This window comes from Microcaecilia unicolor, chromosome 12 (assembly GCF_901765095.1).
Source record: "Microcaecilia unicolor chromosome 12, aMicUni1.1, whole genome shotgun sequence".
Taxonomy (NCBI): Eukaryota; Metazoa; Chordata; class Amphibia; order Gymnophiona; family Siphonopidae; genus Microcaecilia; species Microcaecilia unicolor.
The window spans coordinates 21,704,993-21,726,848 of NC_044042.1; the positions used below are offsets into that span (position 1 = coordinate 21,704,993).

The 21,856-nt window shown below is 40.2% G+C and overlaps 1 protein-coding gene across 12 annotated transcripts in view; it reads right to left on the reverse strand.

Moving 5' to 3' along the window:
• Positions 1 to 21,856, reverse strand: part of ANKS1A (ankyrin repeat and sterile alpha motif domain containing 1A) — a 246,919-nt gene that overhangs the window by 73,140 nt on the left and 151,923 nt on the right. For all 12 annotated transcript variants that reach the window (XR_003943956.1, XR_003943957.1, XR_003943955.1 and 9 more), the window contains one exon: positions 20,233 to 20,299. Coding sequence is in view for 7 of the 12 variants with exons in the window: in XM_030220444.1 (XP_030076304.1) it covers positions 20,233 to 20,299 (67 nt within the window). In the remaining 5 variants the exon portion in view is untranslated. The remainder of the gene's footprint in view (positions 1 to 20,232; positions 20,300 to 21,856) is intronic.

Below are 21,856 nucleotides of genomic sequence, written 5' to 3' on the forward strand. Positions count from 1 at the left end.
ATGTCAATGGGGGACAAGGAAGCATTAAGCACAGATCCCTTAAATCATGAATGGGAATTGAAGAGAAGATTTCAAACACAATCCACAACTTGTCTTTATGAATTCATGGCTTAGTAATACTCAAACTTAAGGCAGAAATGTTTTTTTCACTTCTATTTAAGGGACCAAAGTCAAGGGCGCTTATATTCATTAAGCTTCTGGTAAAGGACTCAAATAAGCCCAACCCCCACTAGAAGCCTCCTGACAGATTCATGGTCTCAGAGGAGGGGGGGGGGGGGGGGTAATAACTTTCCACAACCAAGGCATTCAAATCAGCAAGGACAGCAATATGGAAGAGACGCAAAAGGACTGCAGTACAAAAGGGTGAGTACAATCAGCTGATTCCTTTGTCCATGCAAACTCAAGAATGCAGCTCTGACAATGGCTGTGGCGGCAGGAATCCTTCAGAGAGGAAGCAAATCTTCATGCACAGCTTGCAACATTCAAACACAGATAGCAAAATGTTCAGAATGAGACAAGGGTAAAACACAGTCAGGATGAAACAGAGGCCATCCACGGAAAATCCATCATCATCTTACAGGAGAACATGCAAGACACAGTCAACAGTGAACACTAACTTGGCAGAAGAATTAGCTAAAATGTAATTTTCAATAGATTTTTCTCATCTGGTGCTGGAATCCATCACTGTTCTGTTGCTAGTTTGTAAAAGGTTAGCGGATACATTCAAAAAGTACACCAGAGTTCATACATTCCGAGCTGTGTCACGTTTGGAAATAGGACACAGTGCAGTGCCAGTCCAACCCACAGGATGCAAGAAAAGAATTCAGTACCTCCACTGTACTGGGAAAGCTACTTAAAATATGGCATGTTTTCCTCCATCCCCCCTCCACCCCATCTCAGTTCGCACATCCTCTTGTGGGTTTTTTTTTTCTGTGTTCTCTGTTAAAATTCGGGCACTGCTCTATGGCTTTCTAAGTTTGACTGAAAGTGCTCAGTTTCTTGCCATCGCAGCCCACCCCTTTCCCCAAACAACTTCTCAGTTCTTCATGTTGCTACAAGTAGTATACTGTCCTCATGTGCTCTGCAGATTCCAGGTGCAAATTCTCTCTTGTGCATCAGCCACCTCTCCTATACAGCAAGGTTGACAAAACCTATCTGCTACACTCCTTTTACATTTCCAGGACTCAAAACATATGCTATAACAAAAAAAAAAAAATTCTGCTCTTTTTATTCAGTGCACAAAGACTTTCAGCTGGATATATGCAGAGTAAGTCTCATTAGACTCGCAGACATGCTAGTCAGTCTTTCACGGACAGACAAAAGATGATCACACAAGCGTCGTCGCCTTCTTTAAACAATCTGGACACAGGCAGCCCATTTGAGACATATGTTCTTCTCAGAGCTGAGCAGTACACATCCCCAGATAAAGTAACAGAGAAAAGGGTATCCAGTCCTGCCCTCCCTTCTTCTCTCTTCCATTCTGGTCACACAGCGCTGGAGAAGTAATCGGTGTCTGAGAATCTTAGGGGATCTTCTGTGCATTCCTTTCCTGTCAAAAACAGCAGCTAAAAATCAATCTATAGCTAAACAGAGACACACTGTGCTCAGATCAAGGCAGCTGTATGCTTAGAGCACTGCTGGTCCGTCCTAGCACAGAGCTGCAGCAGGGGTGCATTGTCTGTGGCCAGTAACCTCCACGCTTGCTTCTCAGTCTTCGTGGTTTCTCTCATTGCCATAGTCCCTCCCCTCCCAGCAATACAGCAGTGCTCAGACCTCAGCATTGCATGATCAAATGAAAAAAAAAAAAAGAAAAAGCCTGTCAAGGCTGAAATTATAAAACCTCTCTGATAAACTGGAGGACTCAGTTAAGAGGCGGAACTAAGGACAGAAGGTGCTGCAGGTTTCCCTGTTTTGTTTGCACAAGACTTTTAAGGAACACAGTGAGGAAAGTATCATGAACAGTTACAGTGGAAGTGGGGTGATAGGGTTAGCTTAAAAAAAAAAGGAGGTACAGATAAACAGGTATACTGAGGTGAGCACCCAATTTCTCAATGTTAGTGTACCAAACCACAGAAGGGGGATATGCATTGTCATTTTGATTAGGACAAACTGAATATGTGCCGAAATGAAAATAAGTAAATAAATAAATAAAAATGAACGTAAATAACCTCTCTCCCCAGGATACCCCTACGCCATAGCAGAAAAAAAGGGACTATGAATACTAATATCATAGTAAGAAATGATGAATATTTGAAGTAGGTAGAAGGGGGTGCCAAGACAGGTATGTACTTTGGAGCCTATGGGTCTACTGCTATTCTCCAGAAAAATAAAAAAATCAGATACCAAAGGCAACAGTTATTGCAGGGGATGGAATGGTCTGGTCTGACACTCGAAAACAGCAATACATGAGAGCCAGATCTCCTATGAACCAAAACAAGCTGGGGAAATAAGTCCCATGTGCACAATCCAGATTGTCCCATGAACAGCGGTACTACCCAGGATGCCCTGCTTGTCTGGATATCTTTGCTTACGGTTCAACTATCTTACACGTCTATATTTATATACAGTCTGGAATAAATGTGTGTTTTTAGGTGCATTTCGTGGAGTGTCTTATCCATCTGCATCTATATACATATGAAGTTTTAGTCTGAGATGCGTATGTGCTTCTTAAATTAAAGATTCACTCTACTGAGATGAAGCTTGGTGGCAGCGGCTACAAAGAAATGGAGCTGGCAAAGGCAGCTAATCACCATAACACACATCAGGCACAGTGGTGACAGCAAAGGAAGGCAGATATCCTGATCAGGCCACAATGGTGGAGACTGCTACAATGAAAGGCACAACCAATAATGTGTAGGAGTACATGGAGGTGCATTCAGGGTCGGCCACTTTTCTTATTGATCGGTCAACATGCCACTCAAGCAACAAATGACATTACTGAGTGGTAGTCCATGGAGATACAGCTGTTGGATGGTCAATCTGAAATCTCCTCAGCGAGTCTCTCAGTAATAGATAACATGCTCTGTATGGGACAGTAAGGCCATGTAGCCAGTGGGTGTCTTCCACTCCATTTTTGTTTTCTTAAGACTCATACAAATTATACTTTTTGATACCACCATATATTCAGCATCTGCTCATTAGCAATGTATTCAAACGTTAGAAAGACAGGACAGAATTAGATAAAGCAAGGAATCGGTACCTCATGAACATTTAAGCGCTTTAATGTTTCACACAGAGAATTAGTAGCTATACGGGGGGCATACCTGTTTTTCTCAACTATCACATAACCGCTGTTTGGTTAGCTGCATTTTGCCCATGCTACAACACCTATTTTTGAGGGTTTGTCCATCCATCCGAACAAATGAACTTATCTTCTGCAGCATACACACTTTGCATTAGTGCTTCTGAAATGAAAACTTCACTCCACTGAGATGAGCTAGCTGAGGTTACCAGTCCCCTCCAGTAGAAAATTAGGCCTAGTGGTAGCAACTGTGAAGAGACAGAGCCAGTGGAGCTTTTCAAGCCCCTTCTGCAGATACAGTTGACAGGCTACAATGGTCAAAGTTTCTAATCTACAACAGGAGATGATCAGATTTAGCAGCAATGACAGCAAAAAAAGTGAGGTGGAGCCAACAGAGATGCTGAGAACAAAGGGGAGTCATGACATTTTAGCAGCAAGAAAGCCTTCAATGAGACATTCATGTGTTTTTAAATGGAAAAGCTTTCAATAACAGTCCAAGTTCCCTTTCACAGTGTCCTATAAAAACCAATCTGCCTTGGACTACAAACATCTTATCTCAGAGCACACTCAGTCTATCCTCACAGAAAGTCCTGGCCTCCCAGTTGTTTCCATATTCATGAAGGGGCTTCTTTATGAAACTACTATCTGAGTCAATGGGATCATTGTCTCTCACGAATATGACATGGAAGCTATTCTTTTTTGTAGTGGCTACTTTGGCTACAAGAATTATGGAACTTCAAGCCTTAGTAACGTACAAATCTTAACCTGCATTTCATCATAAGAAAGTAGTATTCTGTATTCATCCTAAACATCAGCTGAAGGTGGTCACACCCTTTCAGCTGAAGAAATAATGCTGCCTATATTTTATCAAAACCTAAACACCCACATGAGATCCTTCCAAATGGGCTCTTGCTTAACCCCCCCTAGAATCTATCAGTAATTCTACAGCTGCTTATCTCCTTCAATCCCAGCAAAGCAGGCCCTAACTTATTTTAGTTAACATCTTATGTTGAGTTCTGTTATGATTTGACTGGTACCCCTCTAACCAGTACGTATAAGAATAGCCATACTGGGTCAGACCAATGGTCAATCTAGCCCTGTATCCTGTTTCCAACAGTGGCCAATCCAGGTCACAAGAACCTGGCAGAAACCCAATAAGTAGCAACATTCCATGCTACCAATCCCTGAGCAAGCAGAGGCTTCCCCCATGTCCATTTCAATAAAAGACTATGGAACTGATTGTAAGCTCTTTGAGCAGGGACTGTCTTTCTTCTATGTTTGTGCAGTGCTGCGTAAGCCTTGTAGCGCTACAGAAATGCTAAATAGTAGTAGTAAACCTTTTTTAAACCCAGATACGCTAATCGCTATTACCACATCCTCTGGCAGTGAGTTCCACAGCTTAACTATTTTTTTTTTGAGTGAACAAATATTTCCTCCTATTGGTTTTAAAAGCATTTCCATGTAATTTCATTGAGTGTCTCCTGGTCTTTGTACTTTTTGAAAGAGTGAAAAATCGATTCACTTCTACCCATTCTACACCACTTGGGATATTATAGACTTCAATCATATCCCCCCCCCCCCCCTCAGTCGTCTCTCTTCCATGTTGAAGAACCATAACCTCTTTAGCCTTTCCTCATATAGGAGGCGTTCTATCCCCTTTATCACTTTGGTCATTCTTCTTTGAACCTTTTCTAATCCCGCTATATCTTTTTTAAGATACATCCAGCAGAATTAAAAGAGGTCGCACCATGGAGCAATACAGGCATTATAATATTCTTGGTATTATTTTGCATCCCTTTCCTAATAATTCCTAGCATCCTGTTTGCTTTTTGTGGCCGTCGCTGCACACTGGGCGGAAGATTTCAGCGTATTATCTACAATGGAAAATGTAGGAGGGGAGGGAGGTTCTGGAAGCCAAATTTAGGCTCTTAGGTAGAAAGCAGAAGTCCAGACCCTCCAAGGTAGCAGTTTCAGAAATGCTCCCCATTCCATGAGCAGGACCCAAGAGGCAGGCTCCAAATGCGTGGTTGAGATGATGGTGCAAGGATGAGGGATTATAGTATTTTCGGTCTTATTCACCATCCCTTTCCTAATAATTCCTAGCATCCTGTTTGCTTTTTTGGCCGCCGACACACACTGAGCAGAAGATTTCAGTGTATTATCTACGACACCTAGATCTTTTTCTAGGGTGCTGACCCCCAAGGTGGAACCTAGCATCAGGTAACTATGATTCGGATTATTCTTTCCAATGTGCATCACCTTGCATTTGTCCACATTAAATTTCATCTGCCATCTGGATGCCCATTCTTCCAGTTTCCTAAGGTCTTTCGACAATTTTTCACAATCCACATGTGTTTTGACAACTTTGAATAGTTTTGTGTCATCTGCACATTTAATCACCTCACTCACCATTCTGTTTTCCAGATCATTTATAAATATGTTAAATAGCACTGGTCCTAGTCCACATCCCTGCAGCACTCCACTATTCACCCTCTTCCATTGAGAAAAATGGCCATTTAACCATACTCTCTGTTTTCTGTCCAATAACCAATTCCTAATCCATAGAAGGACATTGCCTGTTATCCCATGACTTTTTAATTTTCTTAGGAGTCTCTCATGAGGAACACTGTCAAAAGCTTTCTGAAAATCCAAACACACTATATCAACCAACTCACCTTTATCAACATGTTTATTTACGTCTTCAAAGAAATGAAGCAAATTGGTGAGGCAAGACTTCCCATGGCTGAATCCATGCTGACTCTTGTCATTAAACCATGTTTGTCTACGTGTTCAGTAATTTTATTCTTTATAATAGTTTCCACTATTTTCCCTGGCACTGAAGTCAGGCTTACCGGTCTGTAATTTCCCAGATCACCCCTGGAACCCTTTTTAAAAATTGGCGTTTCAATCCCTCCAATCTTCAGGTACTATAGATGATTTTAACAGGTTACAAATCACCAACATCAGATCAGCAATTTCATGGTTGAGTTCTTTCAGTACCCTGGTGTGTATGCCATCTGGTCCAGGTGATTAAACTTGTCAATTTGGCTCAGCACATCTTCCAGGTTCACCAAGATTTCTTTCAGTTCCTCTGCATAGTCACCCCTTGAAAACCATTTCCAGTACAAGCAGATCTCTTACATCTTCCTCCATAAAGACTGAAGCAAATAACTCATTCAATCTCTCTGCTATGGCCTTGTTCTCTCTGAGTGACCCTTTTGCTTCTTCATGACCTAATGGTCCCATGGATTCCCTTCATAGGCTTTCTGCTTCTGATGTACCTGGAAAAGGTGTTACTATGAGTTTTTGCCTCCACAGCAAGTTTTTCTTCATATTCTCTCTTAGCCTTCTTTATCAGTGCTTTGCATCTATCTTGACACTGATTATGTTGCTTCTTATTTTCATCATTTGGATCCTTATCCCATTCTTTGAAGGATGCTCTTTTGTTTCTAACAGTCTTTTTCACTTCACCTTTTAACCATGCTGGTTGTTTGCTCTTCTTCCCACCTTTGTTCATACATGGAATATATCTGATTTGGGATTCCACAATGGTATTTTTAACAATGGCCACGTCTGATTTAAAGCCCTAACTTTTGCGGCCGACCCTTTCAGCTTCTTTTTAGGATAGCCAATCCTCATCAAATAAGAGTCAATGCAGCTACCATAACTCTTTTGAAATCTGTGTTGCTGGAAAGCATCCACAAAGCAGCTACTTAGTCCTCATTTGATACCTTCACTTTGCTATATTGCTTGGACCAATCCTCAATCAAAGACAATGCTTCAGTCAATTAGTACTGATCAACCTGTCTTTGTAATCCATGCTACTCCACAACAATGAAGAACCTATTTGTAAAATGGAGCAGTCCTCAGCTTGGGCACCATCCATTTATGTGGCTGATTATATCCTGCTTGTCATGACGTAAACAGTAGGCAGCAGAATTTCAGGCACACAATCCCTTTCACCTCCTGAGAGCTACATTACGTCTTGAGACATGTAACTGAGGAGACTGTGTGCAGGAAGGGCCAAGCTTGCTCAGAAGTCTGCACTAGTTTCAGCTCTGTCCTGGCACTGTATAATGATACCACCCACTTACGTGTCCGATTAATCTTGTTGTCTACAGAGACCACAGTGACAGGTAAACAATTGCTATGTGAGGGAATATAGGGAGGAGTGTGGTCTCCCATGCTAATACTTCTGAAGTAACTTGTACTGTAAGCATAAGATGTGTCAGTTCCACATTCCTCTGTTTCACACACCTAACTAATAGGTGACAGTACTTCAGATCTCACACAAAGTTTCTTGTCTAAAGATAAACTGTAGAGATACTGTGGCCTGGTTTCTGAAGGCAGTATAGTGATCATCCAGCCTAGACAACTTTCCACCTTTACTGCAGGAAATAACATGTAAACGTGCCAACGGAAGAGATACCTTGTCAGTCCTCTTCCAGATAGAGGCCTAACAGACTTGTGCTCATCAGGGTAGAAATAGACAAGAGACTAACAAGAAGAAAATTCATTAAGGGAGACAGGTGCAGAAATAATCCAATAGTAGACTCTCTTAAGATGTGTTCCAGCTCCCTTGCCCTGTACAAACCACAATGATGGCAGGAGGCCAAAAAAAAACGATGTCTCCCTGCAGAACCCTGTATGTGTTTGTGCTGAAATGGCAGGGACAGATGCTGCTGTTTTATGATAATTGGAACTCTGTCCCTCCACAACCCCTGCCAACCTGAGGTGGATTTTGGAACTGAATCTTGGCATCCTATATTGCACTGACCAGATCAGCAGATTGCTCCTTAAGTTTTAAGCGTCAGGCAATGTTATATCTCGATCTCTTAATAGGAGTGGCTCCAAAACACTCTCATAAAACTGAATAGGAGTTGTTTCAAAGCAGAGAGCTACAGCCTAAAGACAAACTGCAGATTCAGCATCATTTCTGTCATGGAACTGTATTCTAGTGTTATGCAAATATATCTCACAGAGTGAATTAGCAGACAAAATGGAAATTTTAATTTGTGATCTAGGTTAGATCCAGCACTGAGTATTGCTCTAGTGACTAATCACAATGTCACCTGAACTCCTTGACGTGATTGCATCCTAGGCAGGTGAGTTTCTGCACTGCCCAGAGTACTGAAACTCTGACCGCTCACCATTACGAGATTCACATTTCCCTGGACCAAAAATCTTCCATTGTCATTGTATCACTCGACCTTTTGTCTGCATTTGACATGATTGATCATGATCACCTTCTACAGACTAGCTGCTATGGGTATCTCTGGTTCCGTTCTATCTTGGTTTACCTTTTTTCTCCATCAATGTTTTTACCGACTTTGATCATTTCTCATCTGCCACATATCCTTGCACTTTGGGTGTCACTCAAGGCTCAATTCTTGTCCCTATTCTATTTGACCTTTTCATTGCTCCACTGATTTTACTTATTCAATCTACTGGATTCATCCCTTACTGATACATAGACGATATTCAAGTTCTTCACTTCTACACCTCTGTTATCACAGATTCTTCAAGGCAGAAGAACTCCCGTTTAAGTAAGGCTGCCACTTGGCTCAGTGAGCACAGACTTTCCATACATGTTTCCAAAATGGAAGCGATTTCCTTCCCATTGTTGTATTCCATCTGCTCCTACTCTTCAGGGTCATACACTCTCTTTCGCTGACAAAGTTTGGATTCTAGGTGTCATTTTTTTTATTCTAAACTCACCTTCAAACATCATATCAACTATTCAGTCTGCCTTTTTCGCCTTACATCAAATTTAATCAGTTAAACCTTATCTGTCATCTTCCATTATTCAGTATTTGTATACTCCTCCTTGCCCTTATTACTACTCATCTGGACTACTGTAACTCCCTCTTCTAAAGCGCTTGCAACTCATACAGTCCACTGCAGTCAAACTTTTATACAATGTTCGAAAATTTGACTATCACTCCTCATTTGCAACAAGAACACTGGCTACCTATATCATTTTGGATTACTACTACTACTACTTAACATTTCTAGAGCGCTACTAGGGTTACGCAGCGCTGTACAAATTAATAACTAAGGACGGTCCCTGCTCAGAAGAGCTTACAATCTAAAGGACGAAATGTCAAGTTGGGGTAGTCTAGATTTCCTGAGTAGAGGTGTTGTGATTAGGTGCCGAAAGCGACATTGAAGAGGTGGGCTTTGAACAATGATTTGAAGATGGGTAGGGAGGGGGCCTGGCGTATGGGCTCAGGGAGTTATTTGTCTTGAGAGCGGAGGTTACGGGTAGGGACATAAGGGGAGATGAGGGTAGAGAGGTAAGGAGGGGCTGCAGATCGAGTGCATTTGTAGGATTACTGGTATATAAAAGTCTTCCCTCTGCCCCGGAATACATCTCAAGACTCCTCATACCTTATCACTCCCCTTCGTATGCTGCACTCCTCCCAATAGCATCTATTACACCTTCCCTTCCCCTCTGTCATACGTCTGGATGTCACATATGCCACCCCTCAACATTGGAATACCCTGCATATCCCACATTTAAGAAACTTCTGAAAACATGGATCTTTTCTCAAACCTTTCCAACATAGTCTTTCCTTTAATCTTTCTTCCTTCCTTCTGCTCCGTCTCCTTACACCCTTTTTAGTTCTCTTTTACTGTTTTTGTGCTCTTAGAACTTTTATTGTATACTGTCCAGATGACACTTGGTGATACGCAGTATATCAAATATGAATAAGTAAATAATTAGATGTTGGACCTTAAAATAGACTGCATTGTATTATAAAGTCCTGAACAAACCCTGCCCACCCCCTCCCAAAAAAAACAAACAAAAAAAAAAACCCACCTCTGAGCAGTGCAAGCCCACCTTAAAATTATATTTGTACAGAATGTTGATGGAAGAAGCAATTGTTTAAACAGATTAATGCTGATCTCCCTAAGATGTCTGTCTCGGTCTCTATCCTTTAATCACCTCCTTCCCCCTCCCCCTACTGTGATCTGCCACTTCATTAATGTTATAATCAATCAAACGCACTGCCATGGTTACACTGCACTTTGCAAAAAAGAAGGGGGGAGCTGGGCACCACTGGTCTTAAGTAAAATGGATACAGCTCAGGCAGCAGAGATTCTTCACCATGATAAGCAGTGCAAGGTGTGCCCTGCAGCCCTGTTACCCTGCAAAGTGCTGCCAGATCAGGGTTATTAATGTTAGTATGTCTAGTACATGTGGTTAATTTTTTGCTGCTTACAGGACTGCAAATGTGGCTCCATCAGAAATAACAGACAAGCATTTACAGTACAATAATTGGGGGAAAAAAGTGATTTAATGGGGGTGCCTGCTTTAGAAAAGCTGCTCCATTCATGCTAAACATAGGATACTGTAACCTTCATCCTTAATCCCATCAACCCCCCCCCCCCCCACCCCTCAAAAGGAAAAATACAATTAGGGCACAAATGAAAGAAGCCTGTAGATATAACAGGTCCATATAGTTTATTCAAGCACAATCTATAAAAGATTAAAGATAGTGTTGTTCTGTGCTCCTCATAAGAGCTGTTGTTTTTGTCCTTACTGCAAAAGGGAAAGGGGGTGTGGGGGGGTACTATTCTCCCGTCTCTATGGACAGGGCTGCATGTAGAAAGGAGTCAAAGCAGAAAATCAGAAAACTCAGAGACAAATAGCAAAAAGGAATTATGGGTGGGAAGCCATTTCTTTTTAGCAAACCCAAACTGTTCTCCAGCACACAATTGGAGCAAAGCAAGTGATCAGTAAACAATCCAGGGACTGGAAATAGTCCCTCAGGTTGGTGGTCCAGATGGACAAGAGATGACATCCAAAAAAAATGCAACCCCAATCTCAAGTCCTTATGTTTCACTAGAGGGGGAGGCCTAGCACTAAATCCAAAGTCAACTTGATTTTCCTAAAAAGCGCCTTATTCCTCCTGTTATACTATTACAGAATTACCTCTACAATGTCCTGCAGCTTTCTAATGTGGAAAATATTTTTGTTTTTAAATTGTATTAAGTAACTGCAGGTGTAAGTGACCACACTAAAGTCTCCCCAGTTGGAAAAGATCCTTCTATTACAAATTTAACAGATTTCCTAGAATGTTTTCAGAATGCGATCTCTACAAGGGCGACCTTGGTTTTCACTTTTACAAAAGAGATAGATAAGGTGACAGTTTCTTAAGGCTTTTTTTTTTTTTTAAGATGCTCTTTATTGTGGTAATAAGACAATGATTTTTCCCAATGTCTCTAACTTGACTCAGCAGAGAACACAATAGTTCCTACAAATGAAACCAAGGGTTTTAGCTGTAGGAACTTCTTTTTTCTACGTTTCCTGTGCACATGTTGTATTTCCTAACAACATTATATTTATGTATTATATTTTCCTTGAATCTACTCACTCAGAAGCTTCTTTTTGTTAGATAAACAAGTAGTTGAGCATTAGATGATTAAGTTAACCTGATGATTTATTTCCCCCCCCCCCCCTTTTTTCTTTTTAATTTAATAGTGATATGTATCTGGATTGATTTGAATATTGTGCCTGGTTCATGTGTGAGTCAGCAATTGTCCATAATTAATTTTGTATAATATCTTATGGAAGACTTCACATATATTCTTTATTTCTTTTTATTACCTTCTTTATTTTAAAAGTTATAATTTAAAAATAAAATAAAAAAAAAGGCAAAATGGCAGAATTGAACAACAAACTCCTGGACGACCAGGCAGCCACATGGTCTGAGGAGGCTTCTAAGGGGAACCAGGACCTACAATCACAAGCTCAAACGGAGCTCAAGAACTGGTTCAGCAAGCTAAATGAGGAGATGGGGAAAATGCAAGGTGAGCTCCAGATAGGGTTTGATGAGATGAAAACAGATATTAAGGAAACTGGAAATAGGCAATGTGAATTAATGCATGGAAGAATTTGGGACTGTGCAGAAGAGGTGGCTGGGTCTAGGGTGTATGGGATTATTGTATATACTCTCATGAAGAGGCAACTGTGGTTTGCGCTTGAAGAGCCATATTGGGTTTGTCTAAGAATCACATCTGCTGCCCAAACACGAGAAACTACTTAGAGGCATATTTTCAAAGCACTTAGCCTTCCAAAGTTCCATAGAAACGTATGGAACTTTGGAAGGCTAAGTGCTTTGAAAATATGCCTCTTAGTATCCCAAATTTCTTCCACCTCTATGTGCTTCTAACTGAACAGAAAAACTTGTGGGGTGGGAATAGCTTCCCCTCCCCCCCAAGACCTGGTGCCAAGTTCGGCGAGTGGTTAAAGATGTAGGAGGAAGGTACGTAATATATACTGAAGGTATGCATATGGGATCAGGTATATATACTCATCAACTGTGTACCCCAAATAAGGAGCAAGGGAAATTCATAGAAGTATTGGCACAGGTGATGAGGGGCAATGTTGAGGTCCAGTTATTAACTGGGCAGGGGGCGGGGGAATTTTAATATGTTCGTTGATCAACTTCTGGATAATAGCATTGGGACTGGGAGGCAATGGAGGGAAAGATAGGTAGGCATGAAGGGAAAGAAGGTGAGCACTTAAAGATTTTGAGTCAGTTTAGGTTGATTGACCTATGGCACCATAGATACAGGGATGTTGGGGATTAGACCTACTTCTCATGTGCATATTGCACCTACTCTAGGATCAATCTTTGACTGAGAGAAGTAGCACTTGAATCAATTACATGGTCTAAACATGCAACCCACTGGGTGAATTTAATAAGCAGGACATGGGAACCCAGTATTGGAGGGTTAATGAAAGCATCATAGCAGACCTACAGGTCCAGCACATCATTGAAGCCGAAACTGATTACTTACATATTAATGAGCATCAAGTTCAAGCCCTGGAGACTGTATGGGATTTTTTAAAAGGTTGCACACAGAGGCAAGTTTATGGCAATTTGCACTGCTAAAGTGAGAGAAAATGGCTAGGTAGCAAGAACTGTGAAAGACCAATATCAGGTCAAAAAAAGGAGCACAAGGCAGCCCTGGGAAAGGGACAAAGCCTAGACAGCAGTTGAATAAGGCAAGGCAGGAACTTGGGACTTGGAATTAGATAAGATTCAATATCAAATGTTGAGATTAAAACAAACTTATTTTGAGTTTGGCAACAAAGCCAGTAGGGACATGGCTAATGGATTAAATGGGTTACAAACTCCAAATGATATATTAAGTGTTAAGACTAACTGGGGGCAAATCGTCTGTAAAAATCAAAGAAATTCAAAAGTGTTTTGTGGAATATTTAACCCATACCATAACACCAATGTATCACAAATATACTTGGATGCAATACCATTACTGTCCCTAACTAACAAATTATTTCTTGACTAAAGCAGATTGCAATTAAAGCTTTGCAGGCAGGTAAACCATTTACAAACTATTTGCTGCACACTACCCCCAATAACCACTATGTTCAACTCTGTAGGGGACAATAAGAGGCTACCACCGTCTCTGTAGATTACAGGAGTCAATCTTACATAAGGCAGGAAAAGGACCCTGTGGAATACAGCTCACATCACCCCATTTCCCCGCTAGGTGTGGATTATACATTTTTTGCCAAAATATCTAGCAGACAGTTATCAGGCAGTTGATTGCTGATGACCAATCAGGCTTTATAATGGGGCAGCTGATATTAGTTCTGGCATGTGGAACAGCAACCACCATCTATGGTAACATCAGCCATCGATTAAAAGAAGGCCTTTGATTGATTATCATCATCGGGCTTTACACCACTTTTATGGAAATTCCATCCAAAGTAGTTTACATTGTAAATAAAATAAGATTGAAAACAAAGGGAAAAAAACAGCCAAAAACAAGTATAATGCATGAATTCACAAAGAATATTACATATTTAAAAAGGAACGTTTTGAAGCCTTTTCTTTGATAGGGTCTATTAGCTGTTTTGTTTTTTTATTTTAAGTGCTGGAGAATGGATTTTACAATTAACCACAAGCTTGTCTTAAAATTAGTGGGAGGTTTTTTGTCTTGAAAGGGGTACGAGACAGCGACACTTCCTCGCTCCACTCATATGCTCTAGTGATGGAGCCTTTAGCCCCAAAAATAAGACATGACAATATACTAGGCTTGACAGTGGGGCTGGGAAGGGAGGGGGAATATAACATTTTGATATTTGCTGATATTTTACTTGCTATTACCCAGCCAAAGAAATCAATTCCAGTGCTTCTTTCAGAGCTTCAGATGTATGGTGGTGTGCCTGGATTTAAGATAAATTGTAATAAATCAGAATGCTTGAGATTTTGGTTCTGCCCGCTGAGGTGTAGGAGCTGCAACAAGTGTTCCCCTTTAAACAGGCTAAGCCTTATATTAAGGATTCGGATGTCAACCTATTTCCCAACTTTCATAAGCTGAATGACTATAATTATACCCCACAACTTCAGGGAATGTTAAAGATATGAGCAGGAGGAAGGGGTTACATTTATCTTGGGTAAGAAGGGTGCAATAAAAATGACCAGTCCTCTGAGTTTCTTATATCTATTTCATACTTTTCCCCACAGAGATTTCAGCATCTTTCCTTAAACATTTCTTAAGCCTTTCCTCATATAAGAAGGATTCCATCCCCTTAATTATTTTGGTCACCTTTCTTTGAACCTTTTCTAATTCCACTATATCTTTTTTGAGATATGGCAATCAGAATTGCACACAATACTCAAGGTAAGGCCACACCATGCAGCGATACAGAAGAGAAATACTTTCTCAACAGCTTTCCATGTTCTGAAGTATGTTAAAATACATTCATGGATGACCATTGTCAAGCGACAGAAACAGACTGAAGTCCAGTTCAACAATTTGAGTGAACTCTGGACAATATATATGTGTTATGAAGGCTAACAGCCAAACTGCATCAACGATTTCATCATTTTGAGAAAGAAAGACTGGAAATCATCACAGAAAAGGACAGGGGCTCGATCCCAAAACTTTATAAAACCTCCTGAGAAGTTAAAATTAGAAACTTAGTTGAGTTTTGTGATAATTAATTCATCACAGAGTTATGGTTTGTGCTTATGGAAAAGAGGGTTGAGGTGAGTGGAGGATTAAGGGAGACTTGGAAATTGAAAATTGGAAAGTACTTTGTTGATATTTGTTACTATCACACTATGTTATGCTTTGTGCCATCTATAAAGATAAGTATTAAAAAAAAAAAAAAGTTTGGCTGATAACATCTTGCCTAGATGTTGACAACAACCAACTATAGAAGCAGAAGACTCCTGTGACTGCATCCTGAGGATGACATGCAAAAGAAAACCCAATTCCTTTTTTTTCTCTCTGTACAATGAAATAAAAGCTGAAATATATTTGCTGGAAATCAGATATATGAATCAGAATCTTTTGAAGCCTGCATTCCATTTCAATGAAACAGAATTTCATATTCTCTCAATTGTAAGAAATGTATCCCATGAAATAACAGAACTAAACACAAAGAGGGCAATAATGAAAGATATTTTCACAGAAATGGGCTTTCTGAAATACACGAGTATATTAACAAGCATAGTTTTAAGGCATTCCCATGAGTGGAGTTAGGTCATACCAACTGAATATGCCTTCAATCCAGCAGGTGGAGAGAGCAAAACTCCTCACCATCCTATACATACTGGTGCAGTGGGAAAGCTAATCAGAATCCATGTCACACCTTCCCGTTTCTGTACCTCAATGATTATAGATCTCTTTTTTTTATTGGCCTAAGTGTGCCACCCTCAGTCCTTTGTGGTTTCTCCTTCACATGGACTCTCTAGGGTGGATTTGGATTTACATATTTCATTTATTACTCGTCTTTCCCAAATTCAAGCTCAAGGCAAGTTATATTTGGGTATATAAGTTAGTTTCCTAAGTGGGCTTACGAGCTAAGTAGTGCATGAAGCAATGGAAGGGTGAAGTGATTTGCCCATGTCCACAATGAATGCTAGTGGGAAAAGCAGGATTTGAACCCTGGCTTCTCTGGTTCTCATCCTGCCGCTCCTATCACTAGGCTACTCTTCCATTCCAGTCTAGTCTAGCATAATTTATTTATTTTCTGCATTTATATCCCACATTTTCCCACCTCTTTGAACTTCAAATCCTTGCCAAACCACTCCAGTTCAATAGGATGTACCAAACTACCCCCTACACTGGGCAGTCAGTCCACTGCAGTTCACAATACTTCTGCTCTAATGGCTGCTTGCTGTCTGGCCAGGAGATCCAATCTAGAGGAGTGCAAAGATGTCCACACAGCTACTCTATCGATATCCTCTCGTAAAATTGAACTTTACACTACCTTTGTTCCTTCGAAAGCAGATAGTCCTCAACTCTACATGCAGCCATCGTTGTTTTCTTAATCCATTTTGCTATTGACACCTTTGTGGTTGCTTCTGCTTTTTTTTGATCCTCCAAAGAAGAACCTATTTGTTCTCCAAAATATTTGTCAGCTTCAATTACCTTCACAATCCTTCTGAAATCAAACAGATGCAAGAATTTGTCCATTCCTTCACAATTATTTTCTGAGAACTTGGCAATTTTAATATGAAATAATCTACTTAAAGAAGCAATGAGGGTATAATGTGTAAGGACACTGTCTCTTTAGACCTGCCTGGCCAAACAAATGGCTACTAGAAACCTGCCTTCTGTGAAACAGCTGAGAGAGATTGATTTGAGGGGTTCAGACAGACTTTCGACCAAGGCATTAACCAGTAGGCAGAGGTTTTACACAGGCACTATTTGTCTTAACGGAGGGCCTAATCTGTGTTGCCATACTGGGACAGATCGAAGGGCCATCAAGTCCAGCATTCTGTTTCCAACAGTGGCCAATCCAGGTTACAAGTACCAGGCAAGAGCTCAAAATAATACAATATATTTTATGTTGCTTACCCTAGAAATAAGCAGTGGATTTTCATCAAGTCCATCTTAATAATAGCTTATGGACTTCTTTTTTTAGGAAAACCTTTTTTAAACCTGCTGTTTTTACTACATTCTCTGGCAACATATTTCAGAGTTTAATTACACGTTGAGTGAAGAAATATTTTCTCCAACTTGTTTTAAATGTACTATTTTATAGCTTTACTGTATGCCCCCTAGTCCTAGTATTTTTGGAAAGAGTAAAAAAAGTGATTCATGTCTACCCATTCCACTCTACTCATTTTATAGACCTCTATCATATCTCCCCTCAGCCGTCTTTTCTCCAAGCTGTAGAGCCGAAGCCATTTTAGCCTTTCCTCATAGCAAAGTCGTCCCATCCCCTTTATCATTATAATGTGCTCATTTTTGTTTTCCATTCTTTTCCTAATGATACCCAACATTTTATTTGCTTTCTTAGCCACTGACGCACACTGAGCAGAGGGTTTTAACGTACCAACGATGACACCCAGATCCCTTTCCAGGTCGGTGACTCCTAATGTGGAACCTTGCATCACGTAAGTATAGTTTGGGTACCTCTTTCCCACATGCATCACTTTGCAGTTGCTCACATTAAACGTCATCTATCATTTGGATGCCCAGCCTCGTAAGGTCCTCTCGTAATTTTTCACAATCCTCTTGTGATTTAACAACTTTGAATAACTTTGTGTCATCAGCAAATTTAAATTACCTCACTAGTTACTCCCATCCCTAGATCATTTATAAATATTTAAAAAGCAGAGGTCCCAGCACAGACCCATGGTGAACCCCACCCCACTATCTACGCTTCTCCATGGAGAATACTGAGCATTTAACCCTACTCTCTGTTTTCTATCATTTAACCAGTTTTTAATCCACAATAGGACTCTACCTCCTATCCCATGACTTTCTGATTTCCTCTGGAGTCTTTCATGAGGTACTTTGTCAAACATCTTTCGAAAATCCAGATACACAATATTGACCGGTTCATCTTTATCCACATGTTTGTTCACTCCGTCAAAGAAACGTAATAGATTCACTAAATCCATGTTGGCTTTGTCTCATTAATCCATGCTTCTGAATATACTCTGTAATTTTTTTCTTTATAATAGTCTCTACCATTTTGCCCGGCACCAACACCAGGCTTGCTGGTGTATTATTTCCTGGATCACCTCTGGAATCTTTTTTAAAAAATAGGCGTTACTTTAGCCAAACTCCAATCTTCCGGTACCCTGCTTCATTTTAAAGATAAATTACATATTACTAACAATAGTTCTGAAAGTTCATTTTTCAATTCTATCAGTATTCTGGGATGAATACCATCCTGTACAGGCAATTTACTGCTCTTCAATTTGTCAAATTGTGCTATTACATCTTCCAAGTTTATAGAGATTTCATTTAGTTTCTCTGACTCTTCAGCTTTAAATACCATTTCTGGCCCTGGTATCTCTCCCAAATCTTCCTCGGTGAACACCGAGGCAAAGAAATAATTTAATCTCTCCCCTATGGCTTTGTGTTCTTGAGTGCCCCTTTTATCCCTCGGTCATCCAGAGGTCCAACTGATTCTTTTGCCGACTTCTTAGTTTTCACTACTTGTTCTTGCCTCTAATGCAATCTTTTTTTCAAAGTCCCTCTTGGCTTTCCTTATCAGCGCTTTGCATTTGACTTGCCATTCCTTATGCTGTTTCTTATTATTTTCAGTTGGACCCTGCTTCCATTTTCTGAAGGATTTTCTTTTAGCTCTAATATGGACTGAAGTCTTCCATTTCTATTAACCCTTGCTGCAATAATCCTTTAAGATGAAGTAGCCTGAAGGGTTACTCCACTACTAGTCTCCTCAGGTTCCTGTACCTTGGATAGACCAGGGCTATTAGGATTACTAAACTGAATGCTTGGCAACATTCTATATTTCCCTGCCTTTCAGTAGCCAGGGTGACTTCTCTTAGGGCTATGTAAGAATCAGCTCATCTATTCCACTCACCCTAAGATAGATCAATACTGATTGGTTTTCCCACTGCAGCAGCATATATATATAGAAGACAAGGAGTTTTGTTCTGTCTACCTGCTGGAGCAAGGCAAAATCCACTGGCCCAGCAAAGATGAGAAGAAAAGCACACACAAATAGGTGGTTACTTCTGAAGGATATGATAATGAAAGCAATGTTACCCACTCAGGATGGGCAACAATCATTAAATCAATCCATAAATAAAAACTACCCACATAATTTTGCTTACATTATTGTAGCAATCCTGCTGTAATACTTCCTATGTGGTTTGTAAAGCCAATAGTACACCTCAAAAGGGCTCGTTTCTGCTCACCAGAACTAAAAGGAAGAGGACACCAGTACCAATCTGATTCATTAATACTCTAAGATCTAACTGTACAGTCATCCCTTATTCATGAAAGCCCAGTTGAACAGTGAGTGGTATTTCCTGGAGTACACGTCTCACATAATGCTTCTATGAGTTAAAAAAAAAAAAAAAGAAGAAAAAAAGATATATTTTGGTCTGACTTCTTGACCCTTGTCAATTCCTCTTTGATAACTGTTACATAACCTTCTTTTTTTTTAAGGAAAGAGGAGAATTAAACTTTGAACAAGAGATTATAGTATCTCACACACAAAAAAAATAAAACAAGTCAACTTTCTGCTTTTAGTCATAAAACTTTGGCTTTCTACAAATCAAAATAATAATATCACAGTGAATCTTTAGTCAACCAAGACAGGGATTCTCTTATGCCCTTCACAAATTAAGGCATCCATCTCCATTTGTACAATCATTCACCTGGCAGAGTCTGAAGCTAAGGAGGTGGAATCTAAGCCAATACATAAGAAGAGAATGTCATTTACACATTTCACCTCCATACATTCATTCCAAGTTAGCTCCATTTGTGCTATCACATAATAACTCTTCCCAGCCTGGAAATCAGTTCTGCATATCTAACAGGAGCAGAAGCGTGAGCAGGGAGGAGAAAGGGGGAGTCCTGTAATCAGTCTGGGAGTTATTTATGTAAAGGGCACACTGTGGAATATTGCCTGCCATAGTTTTTAGCTCTGGAACTCCTAGCAGACAGATTTACTAGGGAGTCTTAGACCAATGAAAAAAACTTCCCTCAACCTTTCACACTTTCATTGTTACCTGAGATTTTTTGCTGTTCCTGAGAAAAGTCAATTCCTTCTCCAATGGAGCTCATAATCTTCTCAATCTAGAAAATAGCAAAAAAGAAAACAAAAAGGAGCAGATGAACAATCACGTCCCTAAAATATGTTCAGAAATTAACATGCAAAGCTTCCTCCACCAGTAGCAATGACCCACCCCTTTCTTCAACTGAAATACAACCTTGTAAGCTCCCTCCTTGCATGCAAGGTCGCAAGCTCACATTTAGTGTTTACGCTCACCATTTAAGTTCACTTCCCTTCTACTGTATTGTGAGAAGCAAATGTTGAGGTGTTTTGTCTCAGTTGCCACAAAGGGATCCCCCACCTCGGCTTAGTTACCTCAAACTCAAGCTCACAGAATGGATAGAGATGCAGAGTCACAAAATGGGTGTGTTTGATGCAGCACGTAAGAAGCCCGAGAAAAACTCAACCAGTTCACATATCTACCCAACAACAGCCAACATCTTCCTCAGAACATAGGGAAACCTGAGTTCAATCAATCACCACTAAGCTCCACAAAAGGAAAGAGAAGAAGCTTTCCGATCAAACATCTGCAATTGGAAAAACACTCATGGAAGTTTGGGAGAAGCAATTTGGAGCCTGTCTGGAGAATAGTCAAATACACAGAAAAGCAAGACTTCTCCGTGCTAAAGGTTTTTTTTTGTTTGTTTGTTTTAACCCCTCAATTTGTCTATCTGGAAAAAGGCTTACTGCATCTTGCCCTAATTGGATAGCTGGATGTCCTTCATTGGAATGGAACTATAATACAAAGGAGTATGAAATGGAATTCACACGGCTGAGTTCAACTCCTTTACCGTGCACAAAGCCAATGAGGGATACACAGGTTATCAATTGCAGTGCATAAGGCCAATGAGTTCAAGAACATGGTCTTGGTTGTGGGTGTATGAGACCAATAATGTGGGGAATGAATGCAACTTATTGTCAAACCACAATCAATCACTACATAAGGTTCGCCAAGAATGCCATATTATACATCTCATATACTGTAGGGATTAACTGGTTCCCAGTAGTATATCTGAGTGGGCATGCAGTATTCTGGCCATTGCAGAATCTCCTAGAAAAACTAGTCACAAAATTTCAAAAAGAAAAGTTACACAATGTAAGTAGTGTGTCACTCTATCAACTTTTTAAATGCTGCCTGCTGCTTGCTAAAATGTTTCTTAAAATCAGTGAAGTCCCAATGAACAGATTCAAAATTCAATCATATAAATGGGGAATTAGCAAAAAGCAGGTGTTTAACCAACTCAGCAGGAAAACACAAGCAGGCAACAGACCTCCACGTTCATGCCATGGCAATAGGGGATCCACATGGAGTGTCTTCGCCTTAGGCTAAAAAATGAGCCCCTCCCCTTAACGATTTGGGAAGAGGTTTGAAGAATTTCTTTAGGCTTATCAGTGCTGCACTTACTGACATCCCACATCATCCATTTGAGTCTGCTACTAGACTCCCCGTCTAAGTTCCATAGCAAGTCCTTTTCTGAACTTGCTAAGACAATGGTTTTGGAACATGGGCTCAGTGAAAATAATAGTCCAGACAATCAAACTATCACCAAAACTGGTTTTCTTTTAACAATTTCAGGTCT